The 22289-nt window shown below is 35.2% G+C and overlaps 1 protein-coding gene across 4 annotated transcripts in view; it reads right to left on the bottom strand.

Moving 5' to 3' along the window:
- Positions 1–5021: 5021 nt before the first annotated feature.
- HHLA2 (HHLA2 member of B7 family) overlaps positions 5022–22289 on the bottom strand; it is a 93565-nt gene continuing 76297 nt past the window's right edge. For all 4 annotated transcript variants that reach the window (XM_069069809.1, XM_069069810.1, XM_069069808.1 and 1 more), the window contains 5 exons: positions 20008–20271; positions 15484–15801; positions 12901–12966; positions 8130–8218; positions 5022–7283 (listed from right to left, as the gene is read on the bottom strand). In XM_069069809.1, the coding sequence (XP_068925910.1) occupies positions 7248–7283; positions 8130–8218; positions 12901–12966; positions 15484–15801; positions 20008–20271 (773 nt within the window). In that variant the 3' untranslated portion in view covers positions 5022–7247. The remainder of the gene's footprint in view (positions 7284–8129; positions 8219–12900; positions 12967–15483; positions 15802–20007; positions 20272–22289) is intronic.

Raw genomic sequence — 22289 nt, 5'->3', positions numbered from 1 at the left:
GGTTATAATTTGGAATGCTTAAGATATAACTTTAAAATTAGAAAGTAGCCATTTTAATATAGTATTATGCTGCAATTGCCCCAAATGTATTAAAACAAATGGTATGCAGTGTCTGAAATCTGAAAATGTAATTTGTTTAATAATGGATCAGGAGAAAAATGAATCAGGGAAAAAAAGTTTTAAAGTAGAATCTAATGCCTAGAAATTTTAAGTCACAATTGCTAGCAAAGTAGTCCTAAATTAAGGAGAGGAATGTTGCACTTGTATTTAGGAGAAATTCATGGTCAGGCCTTGCTTGCTGAATGACCCAGGAAGCATAATATGGTACCAACAGCCCAAAGTCAAGAAATAATGGACCCTGCACTAAATCCCCTACTAGAGAATTGGGCAGACATTTAAAAATTATTGATAACTTTTTATTTTATGCCAGTGCCATTTCCCAATACCCTTTCCTCATCCCTTGTAACAAAGCATAAGATTTAAAACTAGTTCATCAAAACAAACCAACACATTAACCAAGTCTAACATTATATTTAATGTTTGTACCCATAGTCCCCCACCTCTGCAAAAGAGGAAGGGAGGTAAAGTCTTATGTATCTTCTTTGGGACCAAGCTTAGTTATTATAATTTATCACATTATTATTATTATATAAAAAACATAAATTATTATAATTTCACAGGATTTTGTTTCATTTGTTTTCTTTCCATTTACATTGGTAATTTCCAATTACATTCATTCATTGCATTTGTTGTTTTCCCAGTTGAGTCCATTAATGTTCATCTAAGTTTTCTCATGCTTTTCTAAATTCTTTCCATTCAATGTTTCTTATAGAACATTAATTTTTTAGTATATTCATGTTTAGTTATCCCTCCATCAATGAACACTTACCTTTTTTGTTAGTTCTTTAATATTATAAAAAGTGATACTTTAAATATTTTCACGTTTATAGAGCCTTTCTTCTTCCCATCGACATCTTTGAAGTACATGCCTAATGATGGGATTTCTGAGTCAAAGTATATAGACATTTTAGTCTTTTTCTTAGAAGAATGCTGAAGTATTTTAAAGAATGTTTGAACTAATTTATAACTCTAGCAACAGTATATTAATGAGTCTATTTTCCCATAGTTTCTCCAATATTGCAGCTAGATGTCACAGTGTATAAAGGACTGGACCTGGAGTTATATTTAGATAAAATCTATGTTAAATTTCCTCAGACACTTGCTAGCTATGGGACCATGAACAAGTCACTTAACATCTGCTTCCCTCAGTTTCCTCATCTGCAAAATGGGAATAATACTAACACAAGGATTGCTATGTGGATAAAATGAGGTAATATTTGTCACTTTGCGAACTTTAAAGCACTATGCAAATGTTAGCTATTATTATATACAGCTTTTGTCATCTTTGCCGATTTGCTATATGTGAGACATAACCTCAAAAATGTTTTGATACATTTTTATTATTATCAATTTGAAGCAATCTCTCAAAAGGATGACAATTATAATGATAATTTCTACTTGTGAGATTTATTTATAACCTTTGACCATATATCCATTGGCAAATAGAAATCAGACCTTTATCAGAGATAGTTTTTGTAAAAATCATCTTCTGTATTTTTAATGGTATAGTCTTTAATATTCTGGTCATATATCAATTTTGAGTTTATAGCGGTACATGGTATAAGATGTTGCTTTCAATCCAGTTTCTTTCTGTTTTCTAGTTTTTCCCCAGCAATTTCTGTCAAATAGGGAGTTCTCTAGAAAGACTTATTGATTTTGAAATTTAATTTCAAAGATACAGAAATCACTAGTGCTGATGTGGGCTTAGAAGAGATGGTAGGAATCCACCTAGTGGAGCATGACATAGTGGAAATATTTGTCTGAAGGAAATGGTATACTTCCTCTGCCAAATTTAGTATAGTAAAATCTGTTTGTGCTCTTGTGTGTCTAATCTTTAATGTGAATACACTAGAATGTCAAAGGTTAATTTGGTTTAGGGAAATAATTTCTCCAACAATTAAAAAATACAAGAAACTTTAGGAAGTTAGAAATAATCTCAGGCTTCTCTAACTCTGTGTGTGTGTGTGTATGTGTGTATGTAGAGGAGGAGGGGACTCATTAATTGTTTATGTGAGAAGAAAATAGGTTTAATGAATGTTCAAACCTGAAAGAAAAGAATATAAAAAAGAATGGCCATAGTTTTAATGTAAATTGAACGGCCCTCTTAACATGATAGGGAAAATGATTTTTATTATAAAGGTTTAGATTTATTGAAACTGAACTCTATGCAGATTTCACAAATTTCTATATAATTCATAGTTGATCATCACACAATGTTGCTGTTACTGCGCACACTGTTCTCTGGGCTCTGCTCATTTCACTTTGCATTAGTTCATATAAGTTTTTCCAGGTTTTTCCAAAATCTGCCTGCTCATCATTTCTTATTGCATACTAGTATTCCATTACATTCATATACAACAGCTTGTTCAGCCATTCCCCAATTGAAGGACATCCTCTCAATTTCCAATTTTTTGCTGTACAGTCATGATATCAGACAAAGAAAAAGCAAAAAAAATAGATCTAATTAAAAGAGATAAAGGAGGAAACTATATCTTGCTGAAAGGTATCATAGACAATGAAGTCATATCAATATTAAACATATATGCACCAAATTTTTAAAAGAGAAGTTGAATGAGTTACAGGAGGAAATAGATTATAAAACTATATTAGTAGGGGACCTCAATTATCTCTTCTCAGAACTAGATAAATCTAACAAAAAAATTAAACAAGAAAGAAATTAAGGAGGTGAATAAAATTCTCAAAAAGTTAGATATGATAGATCTCTGGAGAAAATTGAATGGGAATAGAAAGGAATGTACCTTTTCTCAGCGGTACATAGCACCTACACAAAAACTGACCATGTATTAGGACATAAAAACCTTACAACCAAATTCACAAAAGCAGAAATCATAATAAAATAAAAATTAAATTCAGTAAGTTAGGACAATGAAAAGAAAGATTAAAAATTAATTAGAAGTTAAATTATCTAATCCTAAGAAACAAGTGGGCCAAAGAACTAATCATAAAAACAATAGATAATTTCATTTAAAAAAATTACAAAAATGAGACAATATAACAAAATTTATAGGATGCAGTCAAGGCAGTACTTAGGGGAAAACTTACATCTTTAATTGCTTACATCAACAAAAGAGATAAAAAAGTAAATCAGTGAATTAGTCATGCCAGAAAAAAAAAACTAGAAAAAGAACAAATTAAAAATACTCAATTATACACCAAATTGAAAATTGTGAAAAATCAAAGTAGAGATTAATTAAATTGAAAGTAAGAGAACCATTGAACTAATAAATAAAACTAGAAGCTGGTTGTATAAAAAACACAATAAAGTGGATAAACCATCAGTTAATTTTATTTAAAAAAGGAAAGAAGAAAAACAAATTACTAGTATCAAAAATGAAAAGGGTTAATTTACCACCAATGAAAAGGAAATTAAACAATTGTTAGAAGCTATTTTGCCCAATTATATGCTAATAAATTTGACAATCTAAATGAAATTAACATCTACAAAAATATAAATTACCTAGATTTACAGAAGAAGAAATAAAATACTTAACACAGTCTTAGAAAAAGAAATTGAACAAGCTATCAATGAACTTCCTAAGAAAAAAATTTCCAGGACTGGAGGGATTCACAAATGAATTTTACCAAACATTTAAAGAAAAATTAATCCCAATACTATGTAAACTATTTAGAAAAATAAGTGGAGTCCTACCAAATTCCTTGAATATGGTGCTGATATTCAAAACAGGAAGAGCCAAAACAGATAAAGAAAATTCTAAACCAATTTCTCTAATGAATATTGATAGGAAAAATTTGAATAGAATACTAGCAAAGAGATTATAGCAATATATCTCAAGGATAATACACTATGATCAGGTAAGATTTATAACAGGAATGCAGGGTTGGTTCAATACTAGGAAAACTATCAGCATAATTGACCATATCAGTAAAACCAACAAGAACTCATATGATTATTTCAATAGATGCAGAAAAAGTCTTTGCCAAAATACAGCACCAATTCCTATTAAAAACACTAGAGAGCACAGGAATAAGTGGAACTTACCTTAAAATGATAAGTAATATTTATCTAAAACTATCAACAAGCATCATCTGTAAAGGGATAAGCTAGAAGCCTTCCCAGTACAATCAAAGGTAAAGGAAGGATTCCCATTATTATCTCTATAATTTAATATTGCTCTAGAAATGTTAGCTATAGAAATAAGAAAAGAAAAATAAATTAAAGGAATTAGAACTGGCAAACAAAACTATCACTCTTTGCAGATGACATGATGTTATACTTAGAAAATCCTAGAGAATCAACTTAAAAAGTACTTGAAAACATTAGCAACTTTAACAAAGCTACAGAATACAAAAAAACCCCCACATAAATTATCAGCATTTCTGTATATTACTAACAATGTTTAGCAGCAAGAGATAGAAAGAGAAATTCTATTTAAAATAATTGTAGGCAATATAAAATACTTGGGTGTCTACCTGACAATACAAAGACAAGAACTATATGAATACAATTATAAAACACCTTTCACACAAAGTCAGATCTAAATAATTTGAAAAATATTAATTGCTCATGGGTAGGCTTAGCCAACATAATAAAACTGACATTTTTACCTAAATTAATTTATTTCTTTAGTTCCATACCAATCAAACTATCAAAACTTATTTTATAGATCTAAAAAAATAAAAACAAAATTCATGTGGAAGAACAAAAGCTCAATGATATCAAAGGGAATCAATTTTAAAAATGCAAAAGAAGGTGTTCTATCCATACCAGATCTTAATGTGTATTATAAAGCCATACTTATCAAAACAATATGGTACTGACTGAGGCATAGAGTGGGAGATCAGTGGAATAGATTAGGTATAAATTACATTATAGTAAATAACCATAGTAATCTAGTATATGATAAACCAAAGATCCAAGCTTTCATGACAAAAAACTCTTTATTTGACAAAAAACTGCTGGAAAAACTGCAAAATACTATGGCAGAAATTAGGTATATACCAAGATAAGGTTCAAAAGGGTACATGATTTACACATAAAGGGTGATACCATAAGCAAATTAAGAGAGCATTGAATGGTTTATCTGTCACATTTATGGCTAAGGGAAGAATTTAGTACCAAAGAAAATAGAGACAACATTACAAAATGTAAAATAGATAATTTTGATTATATAAAATTAAAAAAAAAATTTCACTAATAAAACCAATGCAACCAAAATTATAAGGAAGCAGAAAACTGGGCAAAATTTTTGTAGCAAGTATCTCTGATAAAGGCCTCGTTTCTCAATAATATAGAGAACTGAGTCAAATTTATAAAAATACAAGTTATTCCCCAATTGATAAGTGGTCAAAGGATATGAACAGGCAGTTTTCAGAGAAAGAGATCAAAGCTATCTATATCCATATGAAAAAGTGCTCTTAATCACTATTGTTCAGAAAAATGCACATTAAAACAACTTAGAGTGGCTAATATGCCAAAAAATAATAAAGGAAAATATTGGATATTGGAGGGGATATGGGAAAACTGGGACACTGATGCATTTTTGGTGGAGTTGTGAATTGATCCAACCATTCTGGAGAGCAATTTGGAACTATGCCCAATGGGCAACCGAACTCTGTATTCCCTTGTATCAGCAAGTACCCTAGCATACCCAGGATGGGTGCTAGCACAGGTTCTTTGATCTGCTTTTCTAAAGGAAAGCAATTCAAAAAGGGTTAATAATCTTACTTTAATAAAACATGTATGCGTGTATATGTACATATATACACATACATGTATATGTACACATATATACATATACATACATGTATATATATATAATTCACTTAATTCAGGGGAAAAAGTCAACACCCTGAACTTCATAAAATACAAACACAGATGACAAGCAGACAAAAAATACAGAGAAAATAACACAATTCAACAGACCAGAGACAGGGCTTCTAGCTGTCTGACCATTAAATACATACAGTGTTAGTTACCAAAGAAAGAAGCACCAACATCTGGGTTTTGAAAGCCAGGGGGCTCAACAGTTACCCAAGTCTCTTCTGGCCAAATCACACAAACTCTTTCCATAAGTGAGCCCTAAAGCAAAACCTCATAGTAGGGAGAATATATAGCCTTCTCCAGGGTCAGAGAACATCACAACCTTTGTGACCCACTGCCTAATTACAAAGTAACAAAAGGTGGCTTTCCTGAAAAACAAGCCTCCCCTAAGCAAGCTTTTCTTGTTGGGCTCCAGGTGAGGCCCACCAAGGGGCAGGGAAGATCTTCATATTCCCTTACCATTACATTATACCCTTTGATCCAACAATACCTCTGTTGGTTTGTATCCCAAAGACAACCAAAAAAAAAGGGGGAAAGGAAAATATTTATAGCAGCTCTTTTTGCAGTAGCTAAGAATTGGAAATCAAAGGGATGGCCATCAATTGGGAAATGGCTAAACAAGGAATGTATACGATTGTAATGGAATATTGTTGTGCCATAAAAAATGACAAGCAGATGATTTCAGAAAAAAACCTGGGATGATTTGAACTAACACATAGTGAAGTGATCAGAACCAGGAAAATGTCATACACAGTAACAGCAATATTGTTCAGTGAAATACTGTGAATGACTTAGTTATTTTCAGCAATATAGTGACCTAAATCAATCCCAAAGGAGTAATGATGAAGCATACTATCTACCTCCAGAGAAAGAACCAATATTGATTGAATACAGACTGAAGTATGCTATTTTTCACTTTCTTTTAAATTTTTTTTTATTTCAATCTTCTTGTACAAAATGATTAATATTGGAAATGTTTTACATGATTGCACATGTTATAACCTATATGTGAATACTTACTGTCTCCCCTAAGAGACTGTCTTCCCCTAGGGGGAATGAGGGGAAGGGGAGAGATAGAATTTGGAAATCAAATTAAAATTCAAAACTTTAAATAAAAATGTTTTTTTAAATTGGGAAAAAAGAGAAACCTACTTAAAAAAAAGACCTGCTTTAAATATTTTTGTTCATGTAAGTCCTTTTCCCTTTTTCATGATCTCTTTGAGATATAGACCTAGTAGTTATTTCTGGAATCTTAAAAAGCATACAAGCTTAATAAGTATAGAGAAAAACAGGCTACATGTTCTCATGGTCTTCTGTCCCTGGATCACTTCTGCTGTTTTCCAGTTAAGTTTTGGAGTTCCTAGGATACAAAAATAATTATTATCAGCAGTTTGATGCTTCCAAGAAGGATCATTGCAAAAGCTGACTTTCAATTCCTAGAGTTGTTGGAAACACTGTCACATATCTCCGTAATCAATCATTTGTAGGAAAAGAGATAGCAGAGCAAACTTCATTATAACTACTAACTCCTCACTTCCCCACACCTTTCAGCAGGATTTCTGACAAATAGACAAACTGACTGATTTCAATCTCACCTTTTCTACCAACTTTTACTTATTTTCTGATTCACTGTATCTTTACCTTCTGCCCTGCCTGCCTTTTGGTCATTTTGCCAGTACTATCTAAGTATAATTCACCAACTGAACGATTGGTACAGATTCTGGAAAATCAAGCATTTGCTGTAGAAATTTCAAAGGTCAGTAAGTCAATGCTTGGTTAAATCTAGTGATCTATTTTTCTCTGTCTGAAATATCTGTTCCAGGCCTTATAGTAAGGTGGTGCTGTTTTTCCAAATTGGGAGGAATCGATGTTTAAGTACCCTCCCCGAGCATGGTGTTTTCACAATCAAATCTGAAGAGGAGGATTCATGCTGAAAATGGGGGAAAGGAAGTAAGACAACTGTCATTTTGACTGAAAAGAGTAAGTAGCAACCTGTTTAATAATGTATGATATCTGACTCCCTTTCCCCTTTTTCTATAAAAGACATGGACCATGATTTATCATGGAAAGAAAACTACTCAAACTGATTTATATTTTTCTTTTGTTTGCAACCTCATTTACCTGAATTTGAAGAATGCCATTGGAGAAAAAGTGATTCTTCTACTGAAACTTGAAATTTAGAATTTGGGAAAGGAAAATGACTGACCTTTTCCTCTTTTTGATTCTTCTTACGGGTAGAGATTGAATTAGAATTTTTCTTCTTGCATTTTTGTTTTGCAACTAGTGCTAGAAGTACTGTAAAAAACAAACAACAAAACCTAAATTGAGAGTATTCTTTTGGGGGGTAGTGTCTTTTTTTGGAGGGGAGAACGTAGGGCAGTTGGGGTTAAGTGATTTGACCAAGGTCACACAGCTAGTAAGTGTTAAGTGTCTGAGGCTGGATTTCATCTCATGTGGTCCTGACTCCAATGCAGGTACTGTACTCACGGTGCCCATTAGCTGTCCTGAGAGGATTCTTTTAACACAATAAAATTGTGGGATGAATAATCTTGCTTATATTTGAAAGTGCATATGAAAGAAAATTAACAACTAACTGCCAAATCAGACAAAGAAAAAGATTTTTCAATATGTAGTCAGTTTGAGATTATCAGAAATAGGTAAGAAATCTGAAGATCACAAGAATCTATGAAGGCCAGCTGAAATAAATCTGGTAATTAGAACCTATTTCTGGCAAAACTTTGTGCTATATTTGCTGTATTTATTTTTACTTTAAAAAATTTTATTGGCCATTTAGCAGATATTTATTTTCTCTCCATCCCACCTTCCCCCTACAGTTACCCTTGACCAAAATTGAAAACAACCAGAATGAAACAAAAGAAGAAGAATACAATGAGCATTGGAAGGCTTAGTGTGAATGCTACTACATCTCTGGTGCACTTGTTAGAGACACATCATTGGGATAAATCTCTTTTTCTGAGATTCAAGAACAAACACACACACACATACACTGACAAAGAAAAGTAAGATTTGAGACCATTACACTTTCCTGAAAGCTATGAAATATGACATTGCGGCCAGAAACACTAACTCTTCTGGAAGCTTTGAACCCTTTATATCTCTAGTTCAAGAGTATTTATAAGAAAAATATATCTTCCAGAGTTCATTGCTGTTCAATATATTATTTTTTTATAAAGAAACTAGACTGTGTCTCTTGAGAAGCTTATGACTTTTTCACATGTAATCTTCAGATCATAAAAACCTCTGGATATCACTCCTTAACCACTGCTCAGTTTAGAGAGACCTTTGGGAAGCAATGTGTAAAATACCTAGGACCTACTCCCCTTCCTAATTCTTGTTGGTCAAGGAAAGGGAGTAGACAAAGGAATCTCGCTTACCTTGTCTAACATCCTGGCCATCTACAAAACTTGAATTAACAGGGCAGGTATACACTGTCACCCTAAAATCCTGTACATGCTAGTGAGTGTTGTTTAGAGAAATAGAAGAACTTGAAGAATGTAATATCACTGAAATCAAGAAAGGAGACAGTATATGAGAGATAAGATAGGTCAGCAGTAACAAATTCCATAAGGTCAAGGAGAATTAAAGTGGAAAAAAGAACACTGTACTTGGTGAGTAAATGGTCATCTGGTAACTTTTTTTTTTTTTGGAGGGAGGAAGTCAGGGCTATTGATTGGGGTTAAGTGCCTTGCCCAAGATCATATGGCTAGTAAGTGTTAAGTATCTGAGATGGATTTGAACTCCTGACTTCAGGGCTGGTACTCTATTCACTGCACCACCTAGCCTCCCCTATCAGTAACTTTTGAGAAAGCAGAGTCAGGGTACAGAAGCCTGGCGTTATCATTCACTCAGTCTTCCAATTTGGAAACTTTAGTGTTAACACTGACATTTTTTCTCCTTCTCTTCTCATTTCCTTTCATGTAGCAAAATCTTTTCTACCTCTGCAATATTTCTCTCTTCCCTCCTTCCCTCCTTCCTTCCTTCCTTCCTTCCTTCCTTCCTTCCTTCCTTCCTTCCTTCCTTCCTTCCTTCCTTCCTTCCTTCCTTCCTTCCCTCCCTCCCTCCCTCCCTCCTTCCCTCCCTCCCTCATTCCCTCCTTCCCTCCTTCCCTCCTTCCTTCCTTCCTTCCTTCCTTCCTTCCTTCCTTCCTTCCTTCCTTCCTTCCTTCCTTCCTTCCTTCCTTCCTTCCTTCCTGCCTTCCTTCCTTCCTTCCTTCCTGCCTTCCTGCCTTCCTTCCCTCTTTTCTCCCTTTCTCCATTTCCTCTAATCCACTGGAGAAGGAAATGACAAACCACTCCACTATCTTTTCCAAGAAAACCCCATGGACAGTATGGTCCACAGGGTCACAAAGGATCAGACATGACCAAATAACAACAACCTCTTATTGCAGTATTTCTTTTATCTTTGTGCTCTTCTCTTTTCCTATTGTTATCAGACTAGCATAGGCCCCCATAAACTACCACATAACTGCTACTATAGCTTCCTAATAAGTCTTCTCACTTCAGCTTTCCTCCTCCCTTTCATCCTGCAAGATGTCTTGGAACTCAAACATTATCTGTGTCTTCTGCCCCTGGGCCCCTCCTTCCCTCTGTTTACACTGTGGAGACTTTCCCCCACCAGAACCTCCATTTAATGAGAGTGCTTAGGTCAGTCATCTTTCATTTCCAACCTGGCTATACTCCATTGGATTTCTCCAGCATGACACCATGCTGGATGATCCCTTCACCTTTTTATATGTTGTCTTCCCTCTTAGATTGCAGATTCTTTGAGGGCAAAGACTGTCTTTTATCTTTCTTTGTAACCCCAGCACTTAGCATGTTGCAAGGTTTGTAGTAAGTGCTTAATTGATGTTTAATTGACTGATTAGGCCATCCTTTATACCACTGCCAGACTAATTGTCATTGTGTGCAGATTTGAATAGATCATTCTTCCAATTAAAACCTTTCATAGCTCCCCTTGTGCCTGAGGAAAGTTCAGTTTTTTTTACCTGGCATTTAAGGCTATCCACAATCTGGCACCATCTTACCTTTCTAATCTTTCTTATCTTATTTCTGTCCCCATAGTCTATACTTCAGTCAAACTAGATCAACTTTCCTTAAATATACCTTTCACTTTCTGTCTCCAGGCCTTTTATGCTATTTCCAGTACCTAGTAAGCTTATCTCCCTTCTCCCTGCTTACCTACTAAATTTCTTTCTTTCTTCTTAGTATTTGGTAAACAATTTTATTCTAAAACAATTATTCTAGATTCATAGACCATATGCAGATATTTAGCACATAATGAATTTTATGCATGTTTACTATGATAGATTTAGCTCTTCTCAGCAATACAGTAATCCAAGCCAATTGTAAAAGACTCATAATAGAACATGCTATCCACAACAGAGAAAGAACTATGGAGTCTGAATGCAGATTAAAGCATTCTATTTCCAGTTTTGTTTTGTTTTGTTTTGTTTTTTCCCCTTTTGTTATGTTTCCTCTTTTACAACATGACTAACATCACTGCACATGCATAACCTATATCAGATTCTTACCATCTTGGGGAGGGAGGAAGGGAGAGAAGGAGGAAGAAAAATCTGAAACTCAAAATCTTATTTAAAAAAATGAATGTTGAACACTATCTTTACACATAACTGGAAAAATAAAATTCTATTAACAAAACAAAAAAAAAAACACGTTAGTTCAATTGAAATACCTCTCTACAGCGACAAGTGGCAGCAGAAGTGCAATGTTTTTTGGAGGACCCTAGTATATGTCAATGATCGACCATTTGGAATACAAAAGGCCCATGGTCTCCTCTGACAATTATTAAGAAGCACGTTTTTTTTTCTTGGAAAGAACTCTAGTGGAGTAAGAAGATCACCGTAGGCAAATACTTAACTTCTCCACACTAAGTCTCCTCATTTGTAAACTGAGGGACTTGGATTAAATTAGGAGTTCTTAACTTTTTTATAGACCCTTTCTCAAAATGTTTTTGAATACATAAAATAAAATGTGTAGTATAATAAAGAAAAATAATTATATTGAAAGTTATCAAAATATTTTTTAAAAAAATAACTAACCCCAGATTCAGAACCTCTGGACTAGTGTCTTCCAGCTCTGGTTCTGCTATTTCTTATTTCAATGCTCCTGAGATCTGTGATTTAGTAAGTGTGAGTGGTCCTTCCATGATTCAAATCAAAAACCCTTTATTACTATCACCTAAATATGCATCATTTTGAAGACAATCTGATGATAAATCTCTCCAAATTTAGCTGTGTTGGTCTATAAACAATAGACATACTGTTTGTCAATGACCCTGTCTTCAACATCTTTCCAAACTTGTAGAACTCTTTTCATAACCTTCATATCTCTGCCAGAGCCTTTAGGAACCCAGTATCAATCCATATCATAAAGAAACATTGGACCAGACTTCCCAGTTTAAGTGACTTTTAGTTATTTGGACATTGAATCATTTGGAGAGGTTGCATAGAGAAGTGTATAAAGTCAAGAAGACCCAGGTTCAGGGCAGCTAGGTGGCGCAGTGAGTAAAGCACCAGCTCTAGAGTCAGGAAGACCTGAGTTCGGTTGCAGCTTCAGACACTTAACACCCCCACAAAAAAACTAGCTGTGTTACCTTGGGCAAGTTACTTAACCCCAATTGCCCTCCAAAAGGCAAAAAAAAAGAAGATCCAGGTTAAAATATCATCTTTGGCATAGTAGTGGCATGACTACAGACAAGATATCTAACCTCTCAGAGCCTCGGGTAGAAATTTCAGGACAAATGTGATGCTCTTTGATTCATGGGAAACTGTCCTGGACAAGTATACTATTTGTCACATGAACTATGTTTTTATATGGATGCCATAAGAGAGACCCCAAATTGTACAACATATGTAGCCTAGTACAAAAAAAGCTCTGGCTAAAAGCCAAAATGTATATGCACACACGCACACACATACAAATACCAAATATACATACCAATAACAATTAAAATTACCAATGGAATACAAATTTTTATCCAGATGCTGTTTCCTTGATATGGCTCTGTATGCAGAGAAAGACAAATTATTAAATAGTTGCACAAGCAAAAAAGATTACCAAAAAATATTAGGTGCTACAGTTCAAACCTTAACAGTATTAAAAGTTTTAAAAAGAAAACAGACTGGTATTGAACTTGGTTTAACCCTGAAAACTAAATCCACCATGGATTCAATATTGATAAAATTAAAAGGAAACAATGACAAATTCTAGCAAAACTATTATCTGAATTCTGGATAAACTTTGAAGTGGAGAGAGCAAAGTGAACATTAATATAAGTATATGAAGAATTAAGAGAAGCATGGGAAGATTTATGTGAACTGATACAGAGTGAAGCAAGCAGAAGCAGGAAAACAATATACATTATGACTGCAACAATGCTCTCCATGACAATGGCCTACATTGCTTCTGAATTGCTGTGGAGTTGGAGGCCTATTTATGTTAAAGTTAGCATATTTAATGCCTTAAAAAAAATACTCGTGCCTCTCAAGTGCCCAAAATATATTAATTTTGCCACTGGATTTGATAAATCATACTTAGGGGGAAAATCATCTGAAATCTTTTGGCTATTCACTTAAGACATAGGTATAATGGGAAGGGCACTGAATTTGGAATCTCAGGACCCAATTTTGAATTCTGGGCATTGTAATTATTATCTCTGTATTCCTGGGCAACTAATTTAAGCTCTTTGGACCTCAATTTCCTCATCTGTAATATGAGGGGGTTGGACTAGGTGGTCTCTAAATTTCCATTTTTTATTATATTCTTATGAACAACAAACCAAAATTGAATACTTTGTGATTATAATGACCAAGTTGTCTGGGAAAAAAAGGAAAATTCACCTCAACCCCCTTCTATTGAGAAGTGAGGGATAATGGAAATAGAATATCACATATACTATCAGTTATTAGAAATGTGTTAATTGAATTTGTTAAGCTTTTTGGGGGGCTTTCTTTTTTTATTCTTTGTTACAAGACATAGTTCATTGGGTGGGAAGAGGAGGGGATACTTTTGAAAATCTAAGTTACATAAAACAAAATGTGTCAATATAAACATTTTAAATGGGAAAAAAAAAAACCCTAAGTTAAATATATCATAACCTTTACTGATCTTTGAGAACACTCTCAGCTGAAAATTTATCTACAAGACTATCTACATACTAAAACTTCCTGACCTGAAAGACTGAGCTGTGGGTTGGGGTTCTCTTTAAAGACATTTTGTTACACAGAATTTCCTTCTTTCCAGTGTTATTTCAGAGTGTATGCTAGCTATCTTGAATACCTGTCCTTTATGCACTTTTAAAGGAATAGGGCAGGGGCAGGAGTGGCCCGTCTTGTCTCCCCAACCCCCAAATTCTATATAATGGCCTTATTTATAACATACCTTGTTTTATTGTGCTTTTTCAATCACACTTTGCTAGATACCATGGTTTGGTTTGGTTTGGTTTTACAAATGGAAGGTTTGTGGCGACTCTTGTCAAACAAGTCTATAAGCGTCATTTTTCCGACAGCATGTGTTTACATCGTGTCTCAATGTCATGTTTGCAATTCTTGTAATATCTCAAACTTTTTCATTATTATTATATCTGTCATGGCGATCTGTGATCAGTGATCTTTGATGTTACTATTGCAATTGTTTTGGGGAGCCACAAACTGCCCATATGAGATGGTGAATTTAATCAATAAAATCCTATGTGTGCCGACTGCTCTACTGACTGGCCGCTCCTCTCTCTCTCTCCCTGTCCTTGGTCTCCCTTTTCCTTGAGACACAATAATACTGAAGAATATTAAACTAAACTTAATTGATAAATCAGTAACAGTGTTTGAGAGGTTTGACTCCAATTTTGAAAGAAGTTCTACTATGGTAAATTTCTATGAAACAGCATTACACGCTACAGAGAAATCTTTCATGAAAGGAAGAGTTAATCAGCACAGCAAACTTCACTATCTTATTTTAAGAAATTGCCACAACCACTCCAACCTTCAACAACCACTACTCTGATTGGTCAGCAGCCATCAAAATAGAGGCAAGACCCTCCATCAGCAAAAGCAGTTTGACTTGCAGAAGGCTTAGATGATGGTTAGCATTTTTTTTAGCAAAACTATAAAGATTTTTAAAATTAAGGTGTGTACTTTTTAAAAAAAGATATAGTACTATTGCACACATAATAGACTACAGTATAGTGTAAATGCACTGGGAAACCAAAAAATTCACATGACTCACTTTATTGCAATATTTACTTTATTGCGTGGTCTGGAACTGAACCCACAGTATCTTGAAGGTATGCCTTTAATGAAAATTTGTCCAGTTTGTTTTTCAAAAGAAGGGCAATCAATCCTCTTTATGCCTTTTGCAAGAACCAACATTTGATGGACATAGGGATTTTTGGATCAGGTGAAGATTAATTTCATTGCCAAAATCAGCTCTTCCTTTTCTTGCTTGACAACTCATATATTTCTACTTCTATTGACATACTTTATATATAGCAATAATTCCATTCTATTATTAAATGCTATAACTTACCAACTGTCAAAGGTTGTATAATGAGCCGAGTATAGCTTACAGACGAAATGTTGCAGAGGTATTTCCCACTATCTGATGGAACAGGGGACATTAAAGTCAAAGAGAACTTATCCTTTTCTTGCATCAGATCTTTGGTCCAAGTAAATCGATTATCAAAGACTTTTATACTTGAAGAACTTGAAAAGGATGCCAAGATCATGGAGGAGGCTTTTTCAACTCTGTACCAACTAACATTTATACTTTTCTCTGGCAAAAAATCCTCATTTCTAAATTCACATGGGAATAAGACTTTTTCACCTTCTGTGGTTAAAAGAGTACCTAAAAGAGAGATATTCATATAGTGCATGCGTTATATTGTTCACTTTCCACTTCATATTTCCATTATTTCAAAATTTTTTTAAAAGTTCAGAAGCAGCCTATAGAATGAGGAAGATTCATTCTTGGGTCTTAGAGTCAGGAGAAGCTGGTTCAAGTCCTGACTTTGGCCCATACTGGTTGTGGGATAATGACCAAGTCATTTAACCTCTGAGTTGCTCAAGCAGCTCTGTTAAGACTCTATATTGTGGAACAGTTTTGCATTTATGGAGGGAATTGTTCTAGTAGGTACTCCCTACTGATGAAATCATTGGTATGATGAAAAGGAGCAAACAAAAAAGTAATGACTTTACTGTATTCAACAATTATGTAACCACAAAGTATCATTATCCTAATAATTTTAAAATGTAAATACAATATAAAGAGAATAAAGTGCTATGAGTTCAAATTTGTTTCAGAAATATAGCATTTACTGGTAAGTCACCTGATGTCATGGAATTTTCCAACAACTTTGCTTTCTATGATGCCCCTATGAATGAAAGGGGATAAAGACTTGGACCTGTGATTCCATTTGGAACTCCCATGTGAAGAAACTTCCTGTACAATGCAGGATGCCTCCTCTGCAACTTAGAGACTTAAAGAGTTACTTAGAGTATTAAGAAGTTGTGACTTCCTAGGGCCACATGACCAGTATGTATATAGCAGTTCTCTATCCACCACACCATGGCTGCCTCTGTTTGAGGGAAATGATAAAAATAATGAGAATCAGCAATTATTATTGAAGATACTGCATTAAAATAATATAATTGTTACTTTGAGTCGAGACTCTTAAGAATTATTAAATTTTATTTGGGTAGAGTACACTAAGAGAATAAGGCTGATTTTCTCAGGGTATTCTCCCCCTATCCCCGATAACAAGAATTAAAAAATAACTTTTAAATGTTCAAATCCTTTCTTGTGGAAAGGTCTATGGAAACCTGGCTAACAAAATAGCATGGTTTTCAGTCCCTTTAATATCTTCATCAGGGGACGGTTGGAATTACCTTTGAGGACAAGGTTTTCTCTGCGAACACCTTTGGTATAACAATTATTGAGGTGAGGGGATCAAAGAGAAGATAAAAATGCTTGGAACCCCACTATCTCCACGAGATAGGAAAACTTTGAGAATACCGTTTCTGTTTGGATGGAAGCCAGGATGAGATTTGAGAATAGTGAGTTGAGGGGTGAGGGTGGTGGGATGGTGGTGGAATGTGAGCAATCTTGTTTGTAGATTTAAAGGAAGAGACAAAACAGGAAAATGTTGTGGCTGAGCTACTGTCAGTGATATGTGAAAGGCTGTGGGAAAAAAAATGAGGGTACCACAAGATTAGGGAAGGAAAAAGAACGGTCTACAAGTAATAAGCCAATGAGCTTGACTTTGATTCCTGGCAAAGTTCTAGAACAGATTATTAAAGATAGTTTGTGAAGCTCTAAAAGAGGAAAGCAGTGATTACAAAGAGCCAACCAGGGTTCATCAAGTACTCTGTCATGTCTGACTCTTTGTGAGCCCATTTGGGGTTTTCTTAGCAAAGATCCTGGAGTGGTTTGCCATTTCCTTCTCCAGCTTATTTTACAGATAAGGAAACTGAGGCAAATAGGGTTGAGTGACTTGCACATTGTCATACAGCTAGTATTGGAGGCTGGACTTGAACTCATGAAGGTGAATCTGCCTGATTCCAAGCCCAGTGCTCTATCCCCTGCAATGTGAGTACATCAGAGGAGATAGAAAGGTTGTTGTTACAAAGTTAATAGAAGCATTATAATTCTTTTTTAAAATTTTTTCAAAAGAACGGGAAGAGTAGAAGGTTGATAAACGGTAGGTGAAGAAGTTCATGTTTAATTACTTTTTGGATGTTTGTAAAGCAGATGTCACAGGCTGGCTGATAGCCTTGGTTTTACATGAATATTATAGAGGAGGTCATGCTCTAGGCAGGGGTGTACTTCCGAGCTTCCTTTCAGTTCTGGAATTCTATGAAATAGCCCCAAGGATCCTGGAGACATGCAGCAAGCATCACAAAGGATGCAAATAAAGTAATTAATAGCAATCATATAACTGAGGCACTTATACCTAAATGGATAGAATTGGCCATGGTATAAGGAAGACCCAGGTTCACTTACAGCCTCTCAAATATTGGCTATATGAACCGGAGAGGGTCACATAATCTCTCAGGGACTCTCTCTAAAACCATCAATTGTATAGCAGGCTGCCGATTGGCATAGGCAAAGGGTGTTTCCTCCCTGGGAGTTCCCTCCATCAATGAAATTTCAGGTCAGAAGCCCAGTCAACATACTTTTATTAAGTGCTTATTATGGGTCAAATCACTGTGCTAAGTGCTGTCTCTGCCCTCAAAGAGCTGACATTCTAACAAAGAAGACAACAACATTTTAAAAAGTTACATACAAAATATTTATAGTGGAAATGTAAGATAATATTGGAGAGAAGGTACTAACTGGGGGGGGGGGGGTAGAAGCTGGGGTAGTGAAATATCCTCCTGCAGAAGGTGAGAATTTAGTTGAGTCTTGACAGAGACCAGGGAAGCCTCTGGAATAGGGACAAAAGGAGAAAGAACATTCCAGATATAGGGAACAGACAGTGAAAAGGTATAGAATTAGCAGGTGGCATGTTATGTGCATGAGAAACAGCAGGAAGTCCAGGATCATTGTGTCTCCAAGTAGTACATGGGGAGGGGTGAAGTGTAAGAATGGAAAGGACTATGTCGTGAAGGTCTCTAAAAGCCAAAGACAGGATTTTTATAAGTGACCCTTAGGGACAATAGGAAGTCACTGGAGACAGTCAAGTAGGGGAGGGGTGATGATATAAGACCTGCCTTTAGGAACATTCCTTCAGTAGCTGAAAGGACAATGGAGGGAGGAAAGATACAGGGCAAGGAAACCAACCTGAAGGCTGTATCAAAAGTCCAAATATGAAGTGATGGGAGCCTGCATCAGCATAGTGGCTATGTGGATGGGGGGAAGGGAACGGCTATACATGAGAGATGTTTGAAGGCATAAGAGCTGGCAGCAGATGTGCTATATGGGGCAAGTGTAAGGAAAGAGTTCAGGATGACATTAAAGATGAGATCAAGGTGGTGAGCCTGGTGACTAAGAGGAGGATAATGCCCTCAGATGTAATAATAGGGAATAGGAAGTTGGAAGGTGCCAAGAGTTTGGATAGAAAAGATCATAGTTTATAGATACAGATATGTATATACAAACAGTTCTTGCTTCTAGTAGGCTGGCAGCAGGAAACCAGCTCTGGCTCTGGCAGGCTGCTTTAGGGGTGGCAGCACTGGGGTCCTCCACTCCAGACGCTGGGTCACCAAGCCACCTAGCCATGGAGGGGTGGGGCCAAGCAGAGCCCCTTGAGGGGAGGGGGAAGTCTACAGGATGGCTTACTAACATTAAGGGAGAACTGGTATGTATACATATATGCATATCTGTAAAATAAAATTAGAGAGGGGGAGACATACAGCATACATGCATATAGATATAGATATAGACACAGACATAGCTGTAGATAAGACATATACTTCTATTTTGATATACATGTATACATATACACACATATATTATATTTATATACACATACATATGCATGTATACACACATATACATACATATATATTTATATACACACACACTTTTTCTTGAGTCTCTACATTATTTTGCTTGGTTCACATCAACTCTCATATGTTCATTAATTATCTCTATGCAAATTATTCCTACATGTATGTATTGAGCTTTAGTTTCTCCCTTGAGCTCAAGTTTCAAATCACCAACTGCCTGTTAGACATTAGGACTTGGGTATCCTCTTGTTGGCATCTCAAACTCAACATATTCAAAACAAAAATTATCTTATCTATCTAAACTCTCCCCTACGTGTCTGTGTGTATATGTGTATATACACATACATGCCCCCAATATATATGCATGCACATAGGTACACATATATATGTATATATTCACACATGTATGTACATATACATGCGTGCATATATTTTGCTTGGTTCCCATCAGTTCCCAGATATTCATTTCTTAGCATTATGTAGAGCTAGGAATCATCTTCTATACAACAGCCCACATTTAGACAGCCCTTTAAGATCTACCAAAAAACCCAAACAACTTCTGGGCTCTTAAACTCCTTGTGAATAGAAACAGCAGAAAGCTCACCTTCTGTTTTCCATTTTCCAATCCATCTTTGACTCAGTACTGAATTTTCAATAATGCATTGGTAAGAAGAATTTGAGCCTGTGATATTGAGTTGACTTTTCACAGAGAAGAGAGGGTGAAATGAAACTTTTATGCTGCTTTCTAGGTTTGTTGCGTTATTTTCCATCCATTTTATAGCTGGAAGGGGATAAGCCCCCTCAAAATAGCATGTTAAATAGTCATCTCCATTCTGCTCTTGGTATTCCATTACAGGTGTGATGAAAGCTGGGGGAGAGAATGAAGAATGGGTGAACTTGAAGCCACCACATACTCTTTAGCTGACTGTGGAGTTGGTACAGGTCTTGAAATCATACGGTATAAAAGTTGAGTTTTAAGAGCAAACCCAAGCATCTCTTAAAAGAAAAGCACTCTACAAAAAATCTTCAGGCAAGTAATCCTTTTGCTGGATAATAAATGAGACAATACTATTTCTGTACTGTGTTTCCTAGACATCCATAAATACCTGGAATATAGCTGAGAATACAGCAAAAGTAAGCAAAGGGCACCCAAGTAGTCAAAATAATGTCTCGAAAGCACGCACTAAAGATCAGGCACTTTGTTCAGACAGGGCCCCTCTCAGAGTCTATTTATTTTCACATTACACATGATTTCAACAGACTTGGTTATTTAGCCTCTAGCTTACAGTATATCAAAAGGGTTGAGTTACGAGACTGTTAAAAGCCGGCATGCTGATAGCAGCAAGAAGCAAACTCCAAAAGCCTGAGAGCGAATAAAACTGAAAAACTTTCCAATTGACCCAAGAAAAAGCATAACAGGTTAGAGCTGTTTAGTGTGGGGGTATGCGACCTCTACAGTTTTTTTAAAAACTGAGAACTTCAGAATATGACATTACAAAGTTTTAACATTCTAATTTTTTTTAAATTCTGAATTTAAGTAATATATCAAAAAGAACATTTTTATATGCAGGGTAGAACTTAAAAAGAGAATAGTATACAAAATCATGAAGGTCTATTCCACATAGCTAGTATTTTAAGTATATAATAAATATGATATGATACTTTCAAAGCTATCCTCCTTGGCTGTGCTTCCTTCTGGTCTCTTCCATTCATTAAAAAAAAATAAGTTTTCATAACTCTATTTTTCCACTCTTTTGGGTTGTTTTTTTTTTTTTGCATCATTATTTCTAGTTCACCTTTTCTCTTCTAAGTTAAAAAAAAAAGCACAAACAATCATAATCAAGTAATAGAAATGCACACAGTGGCCATGTTCAAACAAGTTAATCTCTTTCTGTACCTCCAGTCTGTCATTTCACCGCCAGGAGGGAGGTAATACACTTTATCATCAGTGCTCCTATCCATGGAGGTAAGAGCCCTGGTTAGTCATTGCTTTGACCAGAGCTAAGTCTTTTAAAGTTGTTTTTCTTTACAATATTGCTATTAAAATTATTCTTCTGGTTCTGTTCACTCCAGTCAGAACTAAGTTCATGTCTTTAAGTGATTCCCTAAAATGATCTCTTTTTTTCATTTTTTACAGTAACAACAAAATTCCATTCCATTCACATACCATAAGTTGTTCAGCCATTCTCCTACTTTCCATTTCTTCGCTAAAACAAAAAGAGCTGCTATGAATTTTGTTGTAATTGTTCATTTGTTTCAGTTGTGTCCAATTCTTCATCACTACCTTTGGGGTTTTCTTGGCAAAGATACCAGAGTGGTTTGTATTTCCTTCTCCAGGTCATTTTACAGATGAGGAAACTGAGGCAAATAATGTTAAGTGACTTGCCCAGGGTAACACAGCTAGTAAGTGTCTGAGGTCAGATTTAACTCAGGAAGATAAAACTTCCTGACTCCAGGCCCCATGCTTTATATACTGAGCCAACTATCTACCCCACAGCTATGAACATTCTTATATTTATATTTCCTTTTCCTTTGATCTCTTAAAGACAGTTCATGGTATTGCTGAATCAAAGGATATATATATATATATATATATATATACTTTTGAGATACAGTTCCAAACTGCTTTTCATAATGGCTGGAATAATTCATAGCTCTATCAACAGCAGATTAGTGAAGCTGATTTCCCCAAGTCATTCTAACAATTGTTATTTTTTATTTTTGTTGTTTTTGCACCAATCTGATGGGTGTGAGGTTGAACCTCAGAACTATTTTAATTCCTCTTATTAATAGTGATTTGAAGCATTTCCATCAGTTCACTTCAGTTGCTTTACAACCATGTCCAACTCTTGATGACCTTATTTGGGGTTTTCTCAGCAAACATAA

This window comes from Petaurus breviceps, unplaced genomic scaffold, assembly GCF_028583685.1.
Source record: "Petaurus breviceps papuanus isolate PSGF00001 unplaced genomic scaffold, PetGlider_PUasm1.0 90792, whole genome shotgun sequence".
In the NCBI taxonomy this organism is placed as follows: Eukaryota; Metazoa; Chordata; class Mammalia; order Diprotodontia; family Petauridae; genus Petaurus; species Petaurus breviceps.
This window is presented reverse-complemented; position numbering and strand designations above follow the sequence as displayed.